Source organism: Cyprinus carpio, chromosome B5 (genome assembly GCF_018340385.1).
Source record: "Cyprinus carpio isolate SPL01 chromosome B5, ASM1834038v1, whole genome shotgun sequence".
NCBI classification, from domain to species: domain Eukaryota; kingdom Metazoa; phylum Chordata; class Actinopteri; order Cypriniformes; family Cyprinidae; genus Cyprinus; species Cyprinus carpio.
In genome coordinates, this window is record NC_056601.1 from 31,558,372 (window position 1) to 31,574,119 (window position 15,748).

Genomic DNA, 15,748 nt, shown 5'->3' on the forward strand with positions numbered 1-15,748 from the left:
GCTATATTGAGAAATGCTGTTTGTAGTGTAATAATAATGATAATAATGCTTAAAATAACTAAAAACATAAAAAAACATAGTTCATATCTACATATATAATTCATTAAGATGGAATGTTTTATAAACTACATTTCCCATGAGCCCCTACTTAGGCTTCTGATTGGCTGAATATGTAACGGGAAGTTCATTGCTGGAAACGAGCGGTTTTTCCCGGCAGATTTGACGAGCAGCTCACGCGGCCTGATAACCCACTTCTGCAAGTTTGCTACTTTTAAAAACAGCATTTGGTTAAGGTATGCAATAGGATATGATATTGAAAAGCACCATTAGATGATCCGATGGACATGTGGATTTCTATCAATGATTATATCTGATGATAAAAAAGCAACAACCCGTTTCCTCGATGGTTAAAAGTGAAGCTGTGCTTTACTGTATGCACGCGCTCTCACACATTAATGCACATTTGATCCAGCAGAAGTAACCAAAGTGCCTTTATCTGCAGAAAATATGCATGCCTTATCTAATCTATTTGGTTATTCGGTCTGTTTTCTTATCAAGTTTCATTTGATTGCATTGGTGTCGGTGGTGCATGAAATTAGTCCGACATAAATGCCAACAGAAACTGAACTTGGAAAGGTTACATGATGTAAAAGCAATTAATTTTCTTTCAAAGCACATGATTTATGCACATATGTCAATTATGTGTCAGGCATTTCTCCTGGAATCTAATGAGATCATTTAAGAATTGTTTACTATACTTTAAATATGAATAGAAGTTTTTCAAGTGGATTTATAAAGAATGCCAAGGTTAATCTCTTGCTCTTAATAAGCCCATGAAAAATAGTTTTTTAAACGAGTGAATTTGTTTTACTCATATTCTCTTATTTAGTCTTCCATTTAATTCATTTGATCCATTTACATTATTTTTTTAATAGTAGGGTCAAAATTATAGGAGCTATGAGATGCTAGACATTATACAACAAAAAAAAAAAAAAAAAACAATGTGACATGCAAAAAGATGCGATTAAAACTTATGATGATGCATTAAAAGTCCTCTGGTAAATGGAATTAGCGTAGGTAAAATATAATATAAATATAAAACAAAAAATATGACATGATACTTTCAAAGCCATGAAGCACTGCAAAAATCCTTGCATACAGTTTTAAAAATAGCATAGTATGTACTGTATGCAGTCATCAGGAATATTTAATAATCAGGAATATTTTAAAAGCATAATTCTAGTCTTTAAAAAAAAATCGTGACGATTTCTGTAGTGAGCAGGTTTGAAACTATTTAATTGGCAAAAATTAAAATACATTTTTCCATGCAAAAATTATAAGAAATCATATGCAACATGTTGACAATGTAACATGCATACTGTTGTTTGAAACATTTATCATTATAGTGTATACTGTGCAAAATTATGTGAGCTGTAAGAAGCTTAAGTTTCGGGCTTTATACAGCTATTGACTATTGATTGTTGATATTTTGTTAATTTTTCAGTGTAAGTCATGTCTGAGGAACCTGGACCCAGTGGTCAGTCCCAATCCCACAGTCAATCCCAGACCCAGTCCCAAACACAATCACAGCCTGGATCCAGCTCCTCGTCCGCCCCAACATCATCAAGCCAGGGCTCGTCCTCAGGCTCAGGGACTCTAAGTTCTGTAGATACAGTACCGGTCCAGGAACTGCAGTCTATCCCTGAAGACGAGGAGGAAGTCCAGCCTCAGGTGTGGGGCCGCGTCATCCCCTTGGTGCATGGATTGAGTGTGCTCAGTTAAGTGTATTAACTTCCTTGATTTAAGAAAGTGAGTAGTGTGAGAGCATTATAACTAGTTCCCAAGGGTTTTTGAACAGGAGTGGTATCAATAACAAACCAAATGGGTCGCATTTCTGACCTCTTACAATATGTATAGTCAGTTGATACCACCGAATATAATTGCAGTGTTTTAAACATGGAAAGCTAGTCAGAATAGATGCTTAATGAGAGAAACTGGAGCAACAACGAGGTTTTTGACCAAAAGTAAGTTCTTACTTAAATTGTTGTGTGTAATATACATAAAAAATTTAAGTGCAAAAAGATGCAATTAAAATGTGTGATATGCACTGAATAAAATAATATTATGTGCTTTTGTCATTTTTATTAGTTTTGTTTTAAATCTATTTAGCTTTAATTTTTTTTTTTTTTTTAGTTCTTCAGCTTAAACTTCTTTTATTTCAGTTAGTAGTCAACAAGTAGTCAACATTTTTATGTAGGTTTTGTAAGTTTAGGGTTTCATCTAATATTTTTATTTCAACCAACAAACAGAGTATTTAACAGGTGTATTTAACAATAACAGAACACAATATGGCTTTTTTATGTTTTCCAGATTGCGTTGAAAACCAGTATGTCTTTGGAAGGGACCAAGCATGCGATTACTCTTTAAAAAAACCCATTGTACAACAGTCAACACATTTCAAGTCGTATAGCAAGAAGCACTTCAGGATTTTTAGGGTAAGACCAACATTGAGTAGCTCTTCGTAAAACTAGTTTTTATCAAATAAAACATCAAATGTTTTCTTTTTACAAATTTTCTTTTAATTTCATTTTAAACAGAAATAATTGAACAGTAACTCCATAACCTCCCTGTTATGAGACAATTTCAATCTCTGAACACATTAATCATGGCTGAGTGTGAAAAGCACATTTCTACATCAGGTCTAGCTCAACACATGGCCTATTTTACTTTTACTTCTGTTTCAGGATGAGAATCTCGTCTATGTTGAGGACCTCAGTGGTAACGGCACATGGGTGGACGACGACGAGGAGAAAATAGGAAACGGGAATCAAAGACTTCTTAGCAATAATTCTGTTATTGCCCTTGCAGAACAAAAACATCAAGGTTAGTCATTTAGGTGACATTTTTTCAGGAGTTTATTAAATATAAACTACAGTTCATACAATAAATCACCTGAAAATGATCACTGTGACCTTATTTTTGCATACAAATGAAAGAATATTTTAGTATCTAGAAGCTTCAAGGTCTAAAAGGACAATAATTATCAAATTTGATTGGTTCTTTTTTTTCACAGTTTTTATGTTCATCGATAAGATGGGGGACGATCAGCCAAACCTTCCTTTAGAGTTCAGCAAAAAATATCACATAGCACGAAAGATTGGAACGTAAGTGAACTTCTCATTTTCAGACACCTTCAAAATATATCATTGCTGAGTTACTCTAAGCTTCATTATGCGTTTATGGTCCTAGCAGACCACAGTGACAAATATCAGCTGCTTCCTGCACAATATTGTTATATTTGATTATCGTGTACATTTGTTTTTGCAGTTTATTGTACTTAGCCCAAAAACCTCTGTTTGTGTTTTCTGACAGAGGCGTCTGTGGTGATGTTAAGCTTGCCATTGAAAAGAAAACCTGTAAAAAAGTTGCTCTGAAAACTATAAACAAACACGACTTCCCATCAATAGGGGTAAGAACTGGGTGTATGTATAGATTATTATAAAATATGCATAGTGCTGCTTATGATACACATCGTTTCATACTGTTTATAATACTTTAATGCCTTATAGTCCATATTGAGCAGTGCAAAAAGATATTTAGCAATGATATTAAAGATCAGCCAGTTGAGATTCAAAAAGTCCCCTATGCTCACCAAGCCTCAATTTATTTGATCAAAAGTACAGTATAAACAGTAATATTGTGAAATATAGTATTACAATTTAAAATGACTGCTTTCTATTTTGATATGTTAAAATGTAATTTATTCCTTTGATCAAAGCTGAATTTTCAGCATCGTTACTCCAGTCTTCAGTGTCACATGAGCCTTCAGAAATCAGTCTAATATGCTGATATGCTGCTCTTGAAAACAGTTTTTTAATACTTTTGTGGAAACTGTGATACATTTTTTTTTTTTATCAATTTAATCAGTCCTCACTGATGAATACAATTTTACACCAAACTTTTGAAAAGTAGTATACATCGCTTCACATGAAAACATTAAAAGTTATATATACATATACTAGTTATTTGAAGCATTGTTGGGCTATATGCTCAATTTTCATATCATCCTATCATCAGCCTGTGAGATCGCCGATACACGATATTATTGTGCTAATTTGTTTATTTAGTTTCATTGCTGGAAAGTGAACAAACTCCAGCGTAAAGCTAAAAGTAGGGCTGGGGAAACAAATCGATGCATCGCAAATCGAGAAATGAATCAACGTCGATTCTGAGATTTTCCGAATGCATTGCGATTTTTTTCTTGAGTCGATTCTGAGCTTAGTTTTGAACAGCAGAAGGCACTGCATGCTTTAGAAACAACCGTACTCTGCTTGTTTCCAAATCCTTACACACAATTGAACCTAAAATAATCATTCGTAAAATTCGAAAAGGTTGAAGCGAATTACAAGGGTGTTCACAGTGGGCTGTGTTTACATCAATCCTGCGTCATAAAAGCATTCTGAGCTGAGGTGAAATTAACATTACATGACTCAGCCGAATGCACTAGCGCTCTTTAGCACTTTTCTTCATAAGCATTTGAGTGTGCGGAAAAAATCTAGATTAGAGCGCCATCTGCTGTTAAAAACTAAGCTCAGAATCGATTCCAAAATCTCAGAATCGATCCACGAATCAATTCTGTATCGATTTATCGTCCCAGCCCTAGCTAAAAGCAACCTTATGTTTTTAATATGACTGAATTTGTATTTAACATGATAAAAATTAAATAGAAACATTGTAAGTTACTAATCATAATGCTTACATTTCATCAGTTATTCAAAAAGCTGCTACAGAACATGAGCAAAGAACATTTACATTTCCAAAGAACATTAACTTTCTAGCGCGAGTATATGCTCTTAAAAAAACATTCTCATTACAATCATTGAAGCTATCTGCACTGTATGATGAATATATCTCTTATACATCTGCCCTTTGTTATTATGATGAGAGAATTTGCAAAGGCTGAATTAAGTCCGCACACTGAACAACAAAACTCCACTGTTTCAGCGATGACTCATCTGAACGCCTCTGATTGGCTGTTGCATTCATAAGCTCAACATAATCACGTGTGATTGGTTTTTACACCAACACTGTAAAAAAAAAAAAAAAAGTGGAAAAAGAAATATAATGGAATAAATAAACACTAATATTAATTAGATAGTTTTACTAGCCTGATAATAATCTGACTAATCTCTTGAGTATTGTCGATAAGCGATACTATCATCTATAAGCACAACCCTAATTTGAAGGTAATCATTTATTTTTGCTGTGATACTAAAGATCTAAATGGTTGTTTTCAATTTAGAAAATGTTGGTGTTGTGAGAAACCTGTTTCATGGGAATTACTATTAGGTGATGTGTATCCATTAAAAAAAAAGACGTATGATGCTTTAGGGTTTTGTTCGTACACGCTAATGTTTAAAATTTCTCATACCTACCTGATTCATTTTGTGTTTGTGTTCCACAGACGGCCACACGAAATGCAGAACGAGAAATTGAAATTTTAAAGAAAATTGATCATGTAAGTCATGAATGAGTCTTTAAATACTATAGAGCTATAGATAAAACATCTCATCGTTTTTCTCTTCCCTGCAGCCCTGCCTGATCAAGACAGAAGATTTCTACCAGACGGAAGATTCTTACTACATTGTTTTGGAGTAGTAAGTTCCTGTAGTGTTTTGTTGGAGAATACTGTAGTTAGCAACATGAACTTGCAGGCCGAATTTACTAGCGGACAGTTCATTTCTATCTGTATTCGTATGTTTAGATCCTTTAAAGAAAAGTTGGCATGAGTTGCTAGACAAGGAAACACATCGCATATTCTTACCTGTTCTACACAATTTTCATTTTTTTTTTTTTTTTTTTTTTTTTTTTTTTTTTTTACAAATGTTTTAAACATGTTTTTTGATGAATTATTTCATTTTCTCTGTGCTGTTAATAGTGTTGAAGGAGGAGAGCTGTTTGGCAGGATCAAGGCCAAGAAACAGCTGGAGGAAAATATCGGCAAACTCTACTTTTATCAAATGCTCAGGGCTGTGGAGGTACGTCTTTATGAGAGATGCTTCAGATGACGTCTTCCTCTTAATGTGTTTTTTTAAATGAGTACAAGCATGAACCTGCACTGCTTACCCATAGAGTGTCAAACCCTTCAAATCAGTCAACTGACCATTTAGAATGGAGAAAGACAGCTTTGTAGTGCCATGTTGAAATGGCAACTACCGTTCAAAAGTTTAAGTCTCGTATTCTGCATTTATTTGAGTAAATACAATAAAAAATAGGAATATTGTGAAATATTACAATTTAAAAGAAATGTTTTCTGTTTGAAAACATTTTAAAATGTTATTTATTCCTTGAATAAATTCAGCAAAGCTCCAGTCTTCAGTGTCATATGATCCTTTAGAAATCATTCTAATATGCTGATTTAAGGGTCAGGAAACATTTCTGATTATTATCAATGTTGGAAAAAGTTGAATGAAAATATCTTTACTGTGACTTCTGATCAATTTAATGCATCCTTACTGATTAAAAAATATATAAATTTAGATATATAGATATAATATAAAAAACATTACTGACCCCAAACTTTTGAACTTTTTATTGAGTATGTTTAATGGTTACTAGAAAGTTGATTATTTATTTATTTTTAATTTTTTGTTGTTGTTGATTTTTATTTTATTTTATGTTGTGGCTGATAACCTATAAATATCATTATTATAAAACGATACTATTTGGTTTAGAAAGGGAATGCTCTAAAAACAAAAAATTGTAGTTGGTAATGGTAATATCACAATATGATAAATGATAATGATTAATCATTTTAAAAGCCACTACTAAAAATGTCCCATTTCAAAACTACATTTAAGGGATACTCCACCCCAAAATGAATTTTTTTGTCATTAATCACTTACCCCCATGTCGTTCCAAACCCATAAAAGATTTGTTTGTCTTCGGAACAAAATTTAAGATATTTTGGATGAAAACCGGGAGGCCTGTGACTGTCCCATAGACTGCCAAGTAAATAGCAGTGTCAAGGTCCAGAAAAGGTATGAAAGTCATCGTCAGAATACTCCATCTGCCATCAGACGTGCAATCTGGGTTATATGAAGTGACGGGAACACTTTTTGTAAGTGTAGAAAACAAAAATAACGACTTTATTCAACAATTCCTCTTTCAGCAGTTTCCTCTGTGTCTCTCCATATCACCGTATGCTGTGTATGTGCTTCTGTATCATCCGTGCCACAAGGATGCGCTGTTTTCTTTCAAATCAAAGCTAAATACAGTTAGAAACAGCGCATCCTTGTGGAGAGACAGAGAGAAAACTGTTGACAAAGGAATTGAATAAAGTCTTTATTTTTGTTTTCTTCGCTTACAAAGTGTTCCCATCACTTCATATAACCCAGATTGCACGTCTGATGGCAGATGGAGTATTCTGACCACTTTCATACCTTTTATGGACCTTGACACTGTTATTTATTTGGCAGTCTATGGGACAGTCACAGGCCTCCTGGTTTTCATCCAAAATATCTTAAATTGTGTTCCGAAGATGAACGAAGCTTTTACGGGTTTGGAACGACATGGGGGTAAGTGATTAATGACTACATTTTCATTTTGGGGTGGAGTATCCCTTTAATGAAGGTTGTTGTACTTTTTTCAAAAAACAATCAACTCATTTTTATGCCCATTAATTGTGTGTAGAATCTCACGCAAGTGTGCTCTTAAAGGAAAAGCACTCTTCAAGACAGAATGCATTTAGCAGATGCTTCTATTCAAAACAACTTACAATAGAAGTGCAGAAGTAATTTGTCATAGAGCCAACAATATTCCTACAGTGTATAATGCCAGGTTTATTAGAAAGCTAGACTAGAAGACAAGCTACAGTATAGCAGAGGTGAAATGCAAAGAAAGATTTTCAAAAATGTTCTGTTTTATTCTCTCCAGTATCTCCACAATAACGGGATTATTCATCGAGATCTCAAGCCTGAGAATGTGCTGCTAGCTTCACATGACGACATCTGTTTGATTAAGGTGTGTTTGCCTGAGAGTTTTGAAACTGACAAAGCTTTAGCTTCAGATTCTGACATCGTTCTCCTTTAATTGTCACAGTTCCAAAGTTCAGAGATCCAGCCAAGCCTCTATCTTTGTAGTTGAAACAGGATGCACAGAAATAATCCTGAACCTGAGATAACCTGCTTTCCCCACACATGCAAATTCTCAATGCTTTGTAGATTACGGATTTTAATCAGTCCAAGATTTTGGAGGAATCCTCCCTGATGAAGACGCTCTGCGGGACGCCCACATATCTCGCCCCGGAGGTGTTCACACACGCTGCGACTGTAGGATATACAAAAGCAGTCGATTATTGGAGCCTGGGGGTCCTGCTCTTCATCTGGTTAGTGGAGATTAAAGTGGAATGAGTAAATATGAATCGGTGGGATCCAGCATTACTTTAGCATTTGCAAATTCTTGCAAAATATATTGGTATTAATATATTGGTCATTGTTAATTCTGCATTAATTAATATTCACAAATGAGACCTTATTGTAGAGTGCTACTGAAAATACATTTATAGTATTCATAAATGACTGGAAAAGTGAAAAGTCAATTCATTGGTCAAAACATGTCGAAACTCTGAAAGATGGGTACCAGGGTGTCCGCGGGGTCTTAAAAAGTATTAAAAGTTGATAAATCAATTTAGAGAAAATTAAGGCCCTTAAAAAGTATTAAAAAGTCTTAAATGCCATTTTCCAAGGTATTCAATTTTGTATAATCTTTTCACTATGTATATTTGTCCCGAATAGTGGGGTTCTGTGTAGTTTATTTATGGACTCCCGCAAGATTTGACGTCATCACTGACTGACTGCGCTGCTGCTGCGTGGTCAGAAATTCAGCGAGAGCGGTATCAACAAGCCCCGCGCTATCATTACCGCATGCTCCCATCCGCTCCCGTGATATTTGAATCTGCTCCCGCCAACATTCTAACATTGTATTTAATTTTCGAGGATCAGGGCGCTGCTATCAATCTTTGGGGTATTTAAATCCCTTTAAAATAAGCGCTGCAAGCTCACTTTCGATTTGGCGATCGCGCGCGCACTGTAAGTGAGTACATCTATATTTGTCAATGAACTCGCTATCTGTTGAGGAGCAAATCCTCCAACATCTTGTCAGTCATTTCTCCTTACTTTTGACCCGTGATCAGCCAATCTGACTTCTGCAACTCGTGTTGGATGCAGGGTTTTTTTGTTCATTTGTTTTTTTCACGAAATTGGGCTGCTTTTAAACTGTTGCAATGGGTTGATTTTCCCCAGTGGGTTAAAGGTTTGAAAGATTGCATTAATTACATTTGGTTGAAATGCTTGCACTGAAACATTTTGCATTGTACCTGTAATAAAACTGTGCTAAATGTTTTGGGCCACACTAGTAGAAAGCATTTGAGCTGTGTTTATGATAAATGTGCATAACAGTGACTGTAAAATATGTATTTTAGGGATGGAAATGACATTTTTATATTTGGGACATTATAAATGCGCTACTTTGGGGTGTTTTTTTTATTTTATTTATTTATTTATTTATTTTTATTATACTGACATGGGCTTGGGATGCACAATTAAAAGGATGTAATAGTTGTGATTATTATTTTACCTTCCATGATCATTCAGACTTGATCAGGTGCAGTACTGACACTATCAAATCAAGCACTCCATAATCACAGGTAAACTGTCTGATCAGTCAGATGTTTGTCATGAGAAGTGTTCCACAAAATATCTATGGTTTGCAGAGAGTAATAAGAGCTGATGTTACAAATACATCTTTTATAGTAAATGTAAGGTAAAGTGTCGCCGATGTAACCGGTTAAAACTTGGAGTGGCGATGAGGTCTTAAAATGTATGAAAAGAGTCTTAAAAAAGGTCTTAAAAGGTATTAAATTTAACTCCATGATTCCTGTATATACCCTGGGTACATTTTGAGCCCGTAATCGAAACTCATGCAAACTGAGCTTTAATGAATGTATGACATTTTTTCCTAAAGCTGTGTGTGTATCTGTATTGTCATAGTTTGGGTGGTTATCCTCCATTTAACTCGGAGTGCCCCACCATGTCAGTGCGTGAACAGATCATTGGTGGCCACTACCGCTTCATCCAATCTCAGTGGAAGAAGGTCTCAAATGAAGGTAATGTCTTTGCTCTCCATTGACAGTTGGATAGTTTAATAGCATGTACATAATATCGTTTTTTTATTGTCAGAGATATTTCAACTTAAAAGCATACAGTGTAAGTTATATATTCACTTTGTCTTTCAGCCAAAGATTTGATCAGGAAGCTCCTGGTTGTGGATCCTGAAAAGCGTCTGAGCGTGGAAGAGGCGCTGACACATCCGTGGTTGGACGTGTGTGCTGAAAAACCCTAACTAAACAAATATGATTGAGCATTATTCAGCCAGTGTTGATAGTTGTCAACCTTTTAATAGTGTTTGAAATTGGATCGCTTTAAGTAAAATAAAAAACAGCATTCTGCAAATTTAAAATATTATGTTTGTGTAACAGGATGACAAGATGAGAAACACTGCAGACCAACTGATGCAGTGTGAAATATCCAAGGTACAACAACAAAAAACGTTTATTCTTTATTCAGGAATTTTCAGAATTTTTTACAATAGTTATAATTGTTTTCTATTACAGAGCTTAAGCCTAGGAATTCAAATATTCGCTTTCAAAATGTATTACAACATTGACTAGATGCACATTGATACATTTGTCATTAAAAACTAAATGTGGTTTTAATATTCATCACAGAAACGTAAGGCAGAAGAGGCAGAAGCGGCAGCGGGTGAGCCGCCATCCAAGAGGAAACCTGGGCCTTGACTTGCACACACTTACTTGTTTCCTGGTGGCCTTTTAAAAACTCTTTTCTGCGACCAATTCATCCTGAACCTCTAACACTGTACTGGCTTTGTAAATATGTATTTCTACCATTTCCTGTGTCCAAAATAAAATCTTAAATTTTCTACTCCTCTATGTTTATTACTTTTAACTTATCAAAAATCTTGTTTATTCGTTTAGCAGACAATTCTAGCAAAATGCAAAAATATTTTCTTTCCACTTGGATTAGGCAGGGATCGTATGGGTGTTGAAAATCCTTTTAAGTACTTCAATTTTAATGTGGCGTTTTCGAGGTTTGAAAAGTGCTTGAATTTTGGATACAGTGCTTAAAACTTCTTTAAATTGTAATTGCATTGCTTTCATAATAAATATTACTGAATTTTACAGTTTAAAACATGAAAAATGTTTTCCTTTAATTTGTCACCCTTCTGTACAATGCTATCACACTTTTAATAGCACAATATCCGATTTATCATGAATGTGTATGTAAACTTGCAATTTACCTCAGTTGTAAAGAGCTGGAAAACCTTGAAAATGCTTGAATTCAACTTTGGAAAAGGTGTAAGAACCCTGATCATGGTGCGTTATCTTAGCAGTAGACAGACAAATTAAGAATATTTGTTTTCAAGAAAAAATGCATTTTTCACGTTAAGTATTTTAGAATGTCTAGTTTTTTTGAGTCTGTTACACACTTATAAGAGTTATGAAAAGTCCAGATGATTTGAATCCAAACCTTTACAAAAGTTACACTCTATACAGTGTGTTAATATTTACTGTCAGAAATCTTTATGAATTCAAACTTCATTTCATTTTTTAAACTTTACAACTTTAATGCTCTTGAAATTGAATGTAGAGCAGCAGAAAACACCTGAGTTCACCAAACTCAACCCCATGCAAAAAGTGCCCATGTTGAACGACAATGGATTTGTGTGTAGCTAGAAAAACAGATTAAACATTATTTTTGGCTGAAATATTCTTCTAAGCTCTGGTTTTGTGTCAGTGTCTTCCGCATACGACAGTTTGGGGAAGTGAGAAAAAAGTGTTTATAATGTTTTTTGTTTTGTTTTTTTTCTTATAAAAATGCATTGATTCGCTGCAGGAGGCCTTTATTCACCTCCCAGAGCCGTGTGAGGCACGTTTTATTATGAATGGGATGGGCTTTGACTACTTTTGGATTGTTGAAAAGAAACACCACCCCAGTGCCAATGTAAAGCTTGGAGGAGCAAGGAAAATTTTTAATGCAACTCCAACAGGATTCGTCTGAAAGAGGAAAGTCAAATACACCTATGTTATTACAATGGGCTAATTTTAATTTTTGGGTGAACTAATCCTTTAAAATTCAACACCACAACTTTTACTTTTTACTTTAAAAGAGCTTTACTCTATTTTGATTGCTTCCATTGTCCTCATTTGTAGGTCGCTTTAGATAAAATCGTCTGAAAAATGTAAATGCAAAAGTCCTTAACACTAGGATTTTAACACTGGAGATTTTACTGTGTGAGCAGGAAAGGTTAGAATGCAATGCTAATCGACAAGGGGAGCTGCAGATCTAGAAGTGTTTGACATCAAAGTACTGCAATAGGATAGGAAAGCATGCAGAGCTGTCCATTAGTATATAGCTCTCGCGGGACTTCGATGTCAAACACTGATCTGTCTGCACCTTCAAGTTAAACACACCTTGAAATTTAATAGACAACCTCGCAGCCGCGGGGCCCTCCTCCCTAAGCGACCGCCTGTTGGATGGGCTGGTGTTCTGACGATTTTTGCTACCTGCTCAGATTGTGCTACCTCTCGTTAAAAATATAGGTAGCACAAATCTATAGCGAAAATTCTACCTACAAGACTGTGCTACCAGCATCTTATTCATGTGGTTTGAGGCATTTTTAATGTCCATCCCTACCCCTTCACCAAACCTTCCCGTCCATACCTACCCTTATCCTAAACTTACCCTTAAAACACTATTTTTGGTAGCACAATCTGGTAACTGCACACAGAAATCCACAAATGCACACAGAACGATATAAATGAAATACACAGTGACCGATCTACAAATGTGCAGCACGCGATTCACAAATTAATGCCAGTCAAAGTTGTTTGTGACATAAAACGATATTTAGTGAGATATTTGTTAGTTTTTTTTTTTTTTTAATCTCTTAATTTTTTTGTGAATTTAATTCATGTTTGTGAAGAATTATGTATTTGTCAATATGTTTATTTTTTGTTAATCTCTTTACATTTATTTGTGGATCACAATCTATTTCTTTGGAATCAGGCAACAATTCTACCCCCATATTAAAATCTTTAAAGTAAATGTGCAAAATGTCCTTATATGGAGATGGTCTGGGCGTGTTTTATGCAAATGACTGCATGCCTCCGCTCGTTTAGAATACTCCAAATTCACTAACATTAGCACGAGTTAAGAACAAATGTGCATACAGACCTGTTGTAAATTAGGAGTAAAATGTTTGTTAGAAGTTCGAACGTGCATATAAATACGAATAATTTACTTAATTATTAGTGAATAAGACCCATTGTCTAAATTTAAAAAAAAAAGAAGTATGTTTGTGTTGTGTGAATGTGACATGCAACATTAAACCGCATATTATTAACTGAGACCACTTTAATTGGACACTTCCATCACAGAAAGGTAAGGCACAAGAGTGAGAAGGAAAAGCATCATTCAAGAGCAAACCTGGGTCTCGACGTTCACACACTTGTAGTATTCTTTTACCAGTTCCTGTCAACAATAAAATGTTTTTATATTTTTAGTTATATTTGAATAATCACAGTTTTCTTCATTTAGAAACCACACTACCATGTTATGTAGATATTTGAAAAGGCACAAACTATGTGCACAAAAAGTTCATTAAACGTATGCCTCTTATTAATATGCATATATGGATATATGCCTCTTTTGAAACCATATATTAATCAAACATGTTAGACAAATGCCGTGTTAATCATATTAAATGTGTGATTAGTGATATAATCTTCTACAATTAACTGCTCTGTATAGAGAGTTGATTTTTCACAGTTTAGCTGTGAACTTCTGCCTTATTTGATAGACAACAGAGTGAGCTTCATCAAAGGAGTCAGAGAGCGCTGACTGGACTCGACTCCTCCAGCTCTGCAGTTTGGGTCTGTCCTTCAGAACGTCCCTCCCGCTGCACATGGGCTGAAAGAGACAATCAAATGAGTTCTATTTATATTTTTACATGCAGAATTGTGCATAAATATTCAGTTTCGTCCTAATAAATGATGCATAATGGCCTCTAAATGCAATAAACTTCACAGCATGTTTAGCAGCTCTAAGTTCTTACCTGCATGAGCTCACATACTGCTAAAAGGTCAGCCAATGAGATGTCATCACCACACAGGAAGGGCTTTCTCTTCAAAAACATGTTTTCCAGCATGTCTAGTGTGCCATCCAGGTCTGTCAGCGCTTTTTTAAACTTTGCAGGATTTGTTGGCTGTCCCATATTTGGAAATATAACCTGTACAGGAAAACATTTTTAAAAATGGTAATCGATGAAGAATAATGTCACTGCTTGAAATGTCATGTCAACTAGCCACATATCAATCCCTACCTCTTGCAGGAAGACTGTGGCAGCATGCATACGTGTGTTCACATGATGCCAGGCCGTGTACTCATCCACTCGGGCTCTCTTCTCTGACAGTTTGGGGTACCAGTGATCAGGGACGTTGTAGGTTGTCGCCAGATACTTCAATATGGCATCACTGTCACAGAGGATGGTAAAAAATAGAAAGAACAATTCAAATAACACATATTAAAATACTACTAATAGCAATAATAATTTTAGTTTTTAAAATGACAGTCTTCCAAATGCTCTTTTAACCAAAGGTTTCCTCTTTTTTTTTACAGCTACAATCTTTCCATACCTCTCAGTAAGCACGAATCCATTGTCGTCCAGCACTGGCACTTTTTGCATGGGGTTGAGTTTGGAGAACTCAGGTGTTTTATGCTGCCCTACAGTTTCATGTTCAAGGGCATTCAAGTTGTGAAGGTTAATGCAAGTAAGATGTTAAAATAATTAAAAGCATACAACGTTCTGAAATAAATACAGACAGCTAGGGCTATGTAACCTTTGTACAGTCTTTGGACTTTACATGTACACACTGCACTGCCTCATCTGAACAACACACTCACAACAACGTTGCTCACCTTTTCGTAACGCAACGAGCTCCACCGTATGTGGTATTTTGTTGTGTTTAAGGAATATTAGTACAGCCCTGCATGGCTGCGACAAGAGATCCAAGTACGCTTTCACCGCCTGTCTGCCAGCCATAGTCAACGGTAACAGTAGACAGAAACTACTTGTATTTCTGCTTTGACAAGTGTCACTGGTGGACAGTGACAGTCCAATCACAAGCTGTCACAAAGGTTTCTTCCTGCAGCGGGCGGATAGTGGCTCACAAGCGCGAAACACGAAAAAAAAATGTTTGTCCTGAGGCACGTGAACACTAGATAAAATGTTACTTTAAATATATGATTTTCAATGATTTATAACTGGAAAACAATAGGTATTGCGTTTCTGTAATCTCTATTAGACGATATATTTGAAAAAAAAAAAACATCAGTGATTGGTCGATACGTATCAGCGTTGAGAAAAACAACACATACCATGTGAAAACGTGTTGCACGTGACTTCAGCTGCCCCTTGAATGATAGTACTGCGTAATAATTTACGTCTGAATAATGACACTGTGGAACGTAAATGAATCGTTATTATATATATATAGAGAGAGAGAGAGAGAGAAACTTTTCAGATATGTTAAGGATATTAAGAATAAAGATGCTGTGAAAAGAACTGTGAAAAACTAACATTATACACTGTGAAAAAAAATGTTTATTGT

At 35.2% G+C, this 15,748-nt stretch overlaps 2 protein-coding genes across 2 annotated transcripts; one reads left to right on the plus strand and one right to left on the minus strand.

The window, feature by feature from the left end:
* The first annotated feature begins 158 nt into the window (after window positions 1-158).
* chek2 (checkpoint kinase 2) lies at window positions 159-10,998 on the plus strand. The gene is made up of 15 exons (XM_042723122.1): window positions 159-293; window positions 1,505-1,777; window positions 2,371-2,495; window positions 2,745-2,883; window positions 3,074-3,164; window positions 3,373-3,469; window positions 5,465-5,518; window positions 5,593-5,657; window positions 5,939-6,038; window positions 7,936-8,022; window positions 8,223-8,386; window positions 10,050-10,165; window positions 10,295-10,380; window positions 10,538-10,591; window positions 10,787-10,998. Exons 2-15 carry the CDS (start codon window positions 1,513-1,515, stop codon window positions 10,853-10,855), a joined length of 1,512 nt encoding a protein of 503 aa, XP_042579056.1. The 5' UTR covers window positions 159-293; window positions 1,505-1,512; the 3' UTR covers window positions 10,856-10,998.
* Window positions 10,999-13,473: 2,475 nt separating this feature from the next.
* On the minus strand, window positions 13,474-15,406 carry gstt2 (glutathione S-transferase theta 2). Its single transcript, XM_019067359.2, has 5 exons — window positions 15,057-15,406; window positions 14,774-14,861; window positions 14,461-14,611; window positions 14,194-14,367; window positions 13,474-14,048 (listed from the first exon to the last, which is right to left on the minus strand). The coding sequence occupies exons 1-5, from the start codon at window positions 15,178-15,180 to the stop codon at window positions 13,902-13,904; spliced, it is 684 nt and encodes a 227-aa protein (XP_018922904.1). The 5' UTR covers window positions 15,181-15,406; the 3' UTR covers window positions 13,474-13,901.
* Window positions 15,407-15,748: the final 342 nt, after the last annotated feature.